This window comes from Saccopteryx bilineata, chromosome 3 (assembly GCF_036850765.1).
Source record: "Saccopteryx bilineata isolate mSacBil1 chromosome 3, mSacBil1_pri_phased_curated, whole genome shotgun sequence".
NCBI classification, from domain to species: Eukaryota; Metazoa; Chordata; class Mammalia; order Chiroptera; family Emballonuridae; genus Saccopteryx; species Saccopteryx bilineata.
This window is the reverse complement of record NC_089492.1, coordinates 149,597,332-149,604,549: the sequence shown is the minus strand read 5'-3', so window position 1 is coordinate 149,604,549 and position 7,218 is coordinate 149,597,332. Positions and strand designations below refer to the sequence as shown.

General features: G+C 44.4%; 1 protein-coding gene across 1 annotated transcript in view; it reads right to left on the bottom strand.

The window, feature by feature from the left end:
- Window positions 1–398: 398 nt before the first annotated feature.
- STARD7 (StAR related lipid transfer domain containing 7) overlaps window positions 399–7,218 on the bottom strand; it is a 30,240-nt gene continuing 23,420 nt past the window's right edge. The window contains exons 7-8 of the mRNA XM_066267731.1: window positions 2,942–3,026; window positions 399–2,139 (exon numbers count right to left, since the gene is read on the bottom strand). Coding sequence (XP_066123828.1) covers window positions 1,955–2,139; window positions 2,942–3,026 — 270 coding nt within the window. The 3' untranslated portion in view covers window positions 399–1,954. The remainder of the gene's footprint in view (window positions 2,140–2,941; window positions 3,027–7,218) is intronic.

Here is a 7,218-nt window from a genome sequence, read left to right as displayed (position 1 = left end):
AGTGGGTTTTGAGTTCTCCAACAGGGTCTGGAATTGATCCTCCACAACTCTAGATTTGGGCTTGCTCAAGTCCCTCCCCTCCTCATTCCCTCATGTTTTACCAGCAAGGCTCTATCTACCAGTTACTTCTTAGTTGATCATTCTGTGAAAGCAAAGGGCGAGGGTTAGTAGATCAACACAAGAAAGTAGAAATAGGCTGCTTGTTTTCAGCTGTCAACTGGTCACTTAGAAGAGGCTGTCTTGACAAGATGATTATCTGTCAACCACAAGGCAAGACCACACCTATTTCCACATGCCAACTCTATGAGCAGAAACACTCCTTTTCAAACTTTATAATTAGGAAGAAATGATAAGCCCAATATGCAAGATTTCCCCTTCACCATGTGTCCAAAAAGAAACACTCTTGTACCAATCTTTATTTATTCACACATTTCATAAAAATATCAGGAGTAAAATCATTATGACATAAGTAACCACACAAACTGACCCCAAGTGTAGTGAAATTACCAAAAATCAGAACAAGAGCAACACAGAGCTCCTTAACACCTGTGCACTTACATACTCTTGCCCACGGCCACCCCCGCCCTGACAATCACTGGAGCTAAGTGCAGACATTAACCCAGAGCCTCTTCCCTGGAGTGTCAGGTCCCAGGGATGAGAAAAGAGGAAAGATCAGTGAAAGAAGCTGGGACTGCTCAATGTGTCTCTGTTCTGCCAATGACTCAGAGGAGACAGGGAACACTGGGCAGTTATTCCCTTGGCACAGAAGTTTACAGGTAACAAAAAGGTTGAGGGGCTTAAGTTACTTTCACATCCAAGTAGGAAAAAGGAGAGAAACCTGTTCATTTAAATTCTAAAAAAAGGGGGGAAGGAGAAGGGTTTAATATTCTCCCGTAAGATGGCAGCATAACCACACAGAATCAGCAAGGAGAACTGAGGAGGAAAAGCTTTCAGAGGAACAAAAGGGTCACGTAAACTCATTATATTAGTGTTTGGGGCAAGAATTCATCTATTGGTTCACACTGCTTGTCTACAGCGCCTACAGCTCCAGGGAGTGGCCCAACCCCACTTCTCTGCCTTCAGTCTTTCGAGATGCACAAGTACTTGGCATCCTGTCAAACACGAAGTGTAAAAAATAACAGTGGGACTAGAGAAATTCTATTCAAATCCCCAATTCCTACTTGACACAAAGATTTTAAAAATATATTAATGTATGATGCTTTGAGCATCTCCACTGATCCTAGTAAAACAGTAATAAGTCAGAAAGCTGCTTCCTAAAGGATTTATTTCCCAGTGTTATTGGTAAATGGGCCAAGGAAGGAGGCACCAAGCCAAATTAGCCTAGTGTGTGAATAGAGAATCCAAAGGAAATGGCTCTGGGTAGTCAATGGATGGTATCTGGGAGGCGAAGAGAGAAATTCTTGGTACAAATTTTGTGTCCCTAAAGATGGAAGCAAGGTGAGGACAAGGCACTTACACTGCCAAGCAATAGCTCACATCCATTCAACACTAATACTACTACCAAGAGTACTCCCAATGATCCCTCACTGAATCACCAACCAGCCAACTTCACTTTCCAACTGGACCTTCAGACTAAAGGAAGTCCAAATGTGGCAGAACTGATGGTGAAAACTGGAATGCTGGCAGAGATGATGCAGAGGAAGCAAAAACAAGTCGTCCGCTTCTGGCCCGAGGTGAGGTTTGTTCCAGATTAGCTCTCTGAAATACTGAATTGCAAAATTCTTGGTCTGAGATCGTTAACACGCCAGGATGCCTCCTTCCTCTCAGTTCTGATAACAAGGAGGACACCAAATGAAATCAGACACCAGCTACTGAATTATCTTGCACTGGTGGTTACAGCAGATGTCTTCTACTACATGTCCCCATTCTGTAGCAGAGTGAAAAGGACCAGACAGGGCCAGAAGCATCTTGTCCCTTCTTATCCCAAAGCCCTTCAAGCATACTCGATCTGGGCAGGACCGCGACTACCCTCATTCTTCCGCTCGGAAGACGGGGTGGCGGCCTTGGCCTCACTACCCATTTCCAGAGGCTTAGATGAGATATAGTCCTTTACTTTGATCTCCATGTTCTTGGCTTTCAGAGTGGCCATGTGTAGCTTCTCCAGGAAATCTGGCATGCCTGTTGGGAAAGAGGGAAATTTAGTAGGCTGACAGACAAACCAGCAGCGGGCTCAAATTTCAAAAGCCCTATTTCCTTCTGGTGGAGCCCATCCCTCCTTACAGAAATCACAGCCTGACTACCTGTGACAACTGCCTCTGAAAATGTACAGGGAGCAAACAGAACCTATGACCTCAGAAATCCTCTGAAAAGGGATGCTGATCAGGTCACTTAAACCCCAACTAGCTCTCATTCAGGTGAAAAAAACATCACTTATCAGTAGCACAGCCTGCATATCTGCCAATTTTGTTTCAATAAGTATCACACAGAAACACTTAGTCTCCCCTCCATTCTCTCCTAGATATAAGAAGCTTCTAGAAGAAAAACACATCACATCAGGGCTGCTTTAAAAGGCAAGACACTAGAAGGGAAAGGTGGGGCACAGCCAGTGTACAACCTGCTAGGACAGGCATGCCCCTTTCTCCAGGAGACCATCCTACAGCCCCATTTCCCTGCCATATTTTATGACCTCCAACACTAAAAAGAAAATTATTAAGTGAATTATTGACCACAGTCAAATTTAAGGCACTAAGCAAATGTTCTTAAAACTCCCCTCTGGGTACAGTTCCATTCTGAGAATTCAAACTTATCTATCCAAAGCCAGCTGGAGGCTTCCAAAGCTTCACAGTATTGCACCAGCTTCGGAGGACATTTAATTTCCCCAACATGGCTCCAATGTACTCTTTTTATTGCCAATGAGAAGCTAGAGAAAAATCAAATGTTCAATCTAGGTTTCTTCCCCTGCACACAAGTGCCCACTCACCACTGGAGACCATCCAACTGACACAGTAGCGAGGAAACACTGTCTGGGGATTGTCACTGTATGTCAACAAGTAGTCAAAGCCATTCTGGAAAAGAAAAAGAGCAAAGATGAAGGTACCTGCATTACCCAAAACAGCCTCCACTATCCGGGCCCACAGGATAACCATGACCCGAGTCTGGGCAGAGCACCATTTTTAACCCTCAGCAGTAGAGCGAAAACTGAATACCTGAGAGAGTACTATCAGCAGAAAGGCCTGCTTGCAAGGGTGGCTCTTGACTGGAGTCTGGGAACTTGGCTCCTGGAGTGTCCCCAATCAACTGCCAAGGGTGGCTCCCTGGGCCTCATGTATTAGTGCAAACTATGCAGTTTAAGCTGAGCACTTGCTTCCGTCTGGGACTCTGCGAGTTTGGTATGTTCTGGGGAGAGGGTATCTATGTGACCAATCTTACTAAAAATCCGAGATGCCAAGTCTCTCATGGGTTTCCCTGGGCAGGAACATCACACACATGTTGCTGCAGCCTTGTTGCTGGAAGAATGTAACCCTAATGGCAGGAAGAAGGCGTAGGAAGCCTGTACATGGATCCCTCCAAAATCTGCCTTTTCCCTTATGATCCAGCCGTGCATCCTTGTATATTACTGTAATGAATCTGAGCCGTGAGGACAACTACGTGCTGAGTCCTGTGAGTCCTTCTAGTGAATCTTCTAATGTGGGGGTGGTCTTGAGGATCCCAAGGCATACCCTCAATGTTTAAAAGATCTTAATCTTTACTAAAATAGTATTAACTCTACTACTAACAGAAAACATTTATATAGTGCTTAACTATGTGCCAAGAACTGCTTCAGATTCTCACAACAATCCTAGAATGTAAGACCTCTTATCGCCCGTTTTACAGGCACCACTAATACTACACTAAGCCCTCCTCCACAAGGCCAAATCCTAATCTGCTTTAGTCTAATAAACTCTACTAGCTCCACAGCGATGACTCCCTGAAACCGTGCCCCACCACAAAGATACAAAGATCCCAGGTGGTTGCAGCTGGTGTGTAGGTGGATGAGGTGACTTTTGCTGAGTGGCCTCAGACCCAGCACTGGCGCCAAGTTTGAGTCTGCAGTAACCTTGTGAACACCACTAGCCCCTCTGTGGTGACTCCCTGAGAACCTGACTCATAAAACTTACATAGTGCCCGAGATCATTTCAGTAGCTGAGCCTAAAAGGCAGCCGGTGGGTCTCAGGATACCTTGGGCCTTCTGCTGACCTGCCTGAGGCCTGGTACTGGTGGTAGCCAGGCCTCAGTACACAGCTTGACCCTCCCATGTACACCCAGACCCCACCACAAGCAGCTACCGACTGTGGATCACTTTACAACTCTTTTTTTTTTTTTTTTTTTTTTTTTTTACAGAGACAGAGAGAGAGTCAGAGAGAGGGATAGACAGGGACAGACAGGAACGGAGAGATGAGAAGCATCAATCATTAGTTTTTCACTGCGCATTGCAACACCTTAGTTGATCACTGATTGCTTTCTCATTTGTGCCTTGACCACGAGCCTTCAGCAGACCGAGTAACCCCTTGATCTAGCCAGAGACCTTGGGTCCGAGCTGGTGAGCTTTTATGAGCCCGCGCTCAAGCTGGCGACCTCGGGGTCTCGAATCTGGGTCCTTGGCATCCCAGTTCAACGCTCTATCCACTGCGCAACCGCCTGGTCAGGCCACTTTACAACTCTTAACATGTAGTCCAGGGCAGGTCACAGGCAGCACCTGATATTGACTTGCCCTGGAGTCCCTACCAAGAGCCCCCTGAAACAACATACGCAGTGAATGGCTTCAGACTAAAACAAACATAACCTGATTAGCTCCACAAGTGACATACCCAAAAGGAGGTGTCAGCAGGCACTGGACCCCACTGGCCCAAATTCCATCTCCTGGGGTCAGCCCCCGGCACAGCAGCTCATACAGTGTGGTATTGCCAATCCTCATAGCCAGCCACATATACTCTTCTAGATAGCTGAGCACTTATACTCCCATTCTGAATGAAATTTTATATTCAGTGCACAATGTGGTATTCGGAAGGCTGATGGTCTTAATACAAGAATTACACACAGCTTCCATCTTCTATCTCTCTTTTCTATCTACTTGATCACTGGTCATTTCACTGTTCATTAAATCATGTGCCAGATGGGAAACTCAAACAAGCTGACAGTTTTTGAGAGTAGTGGTGTCTTAGCAAAATGTACAGAGTAGTTGAGCACCAGTTCTGGATTATGAGGATGTGGGTTCAATCTGTGACTGTACCACTTACCAGATTGGACAATAAATGCTGCCTGGTGTTTGGGCTTGGAGGTCAGTCTCACCGTGGATTGAAATCTCAGCTCTACCACTTGCTGTTTGTGTGATTATAGGCAGGTGAAATAACTCTAAAGCATGTCAATGTATTGATCTATTCATTGGGAATTATAGTATCTATCTCACTGCATTGTAATGAACAATTCACATACAAAGCACCAGGGGCTGTTAAATATATAATGGGGTAACCAGTATTATCACAGGTGTATAAAATCGGTATGTCCCTTAACCTTCTGACTTTAGTTCCCTTATTTACAAAATAAGGCCTGCCTCACAGAACTGTTGTAAGAATTATCCTATTTGATATGAAAGTATTATGTACAAATGTGCAACATATTAGTCATAGCAAATTCTAAAAAAACCAAAACAACATATGAACAAACTTCAATGTCTGGATCTTATTTTGATCCTGATTCCAATAAACCAACTTAAAAAAAAATCATGGACAACCAGGAAAGTGTGAACAATGACCAAATATTTGATGTTAAACATTATTATAATATTGACATTATGTTTTCTTTTTCTTTCTTTCTTTTTTTTTTTCTTTGTATTTTTCTGAAGCTAGAAACCGGGAGAGACAGTCAGACTGAATTCTGCATGCGCCTGACCGGGATCCACCCGGCACGCCCACCAGGGGGCGGCGCTCTGCCCACCAGGGGGCGATGATGCTCTGCCCCTCTGGGGCGTCGCTCTGTTGCGACCAGAGCCACTCTAGTGCCTGGGGCAGAGGCCAAGGAGCCATTCCCAGCACCCGGGCCATCTTTGCTCCAATGGAGCCTCGGCTGCGGGAGGGGAAGAGAGAGACAGAGAGGAAGGAGAGGGGGAGGGGTGGAGAAGCAAATGGGCACTTCTCCTGTGTGCCCTGGCCGGGAATCGAACCCGGGACTTCTACACGCCAGGCCGACACTCTACCACTGAGCCAACCAGCCAGGGCCGACATTATGTTTTCAAAAATATTTTCTTGAATAAATACTGAAACATCTATAGGAGAATTCTTCTATGGGTTCTTCTATAGCAAAAAAATTTAGAATTTCTTTCAAAATAATCAGAGGAGTGGGAAAGGGTACAGATAAAACAAGTTTGGCTATGAGCTGATCACTGCTGCAGCTGGGATGAATACCTAAGGTTGTTGCTAATTCTTTATCTTTTGTATAATTTCAAATTTTTGACAATAAAACATACACTACACCTTGGCTCAAGTATGTATTTTCCATTAGGCCAACCCAAGCTTGGCTGTTTTCCCAGCATCTTCTGTACAGGTCAATGCATTTTATCATTCCCTCCCTGGCCTCTGCCGCCCTTCTATGCTGGGCATCTCTGAACACATGCAGAGCTCGTTCTTATCTCTGTCTTGGGTTGAACCAGGTTTTCAAACCCAGTGCTCTTCCTATTTTCCTCTATCTACATTCTACCTGCCTTTCACAAGAACCAACTCAAGCCTTCCCCTATTCATAAGAGCTTGCCACAAATATACTAAACCATGGTTTTAAAAATACTTCTCTAAAAATAGCTCTGAAGTAAACACACAGATCTCCCAGTGAAAGAGGCAAATACTACACCACCTGAAATGAGCCACAATTTCTTTGTCATATTTAAAGTCCCACTTCAGATGGTATAAATAAAAAAACTTGATGAAAACATCAAAACCATACTAAAGAACACAGTTCATGTAGCTCTAAAACAAACAAAAATGGGGAGAAAAAATGTCATTACAAAGAGAAACAGGTGCTCGCTTTGTTAGCATTTTATACTAGATATATTAAGTGAAAGAGAACTGAAAACCGCAATCACTAGAATCAGTGTGTACAAAGATTTGGCTAAAAATAAAAAAAGTCTGACCTGCGGTGGCACAGTGGATAAAGTGTCAACCTGGAACAACACTGAGGTCATCAGTTTGAAACCCTGGGTTTGCCAAGTCAAGGCATGTATGACAAGCA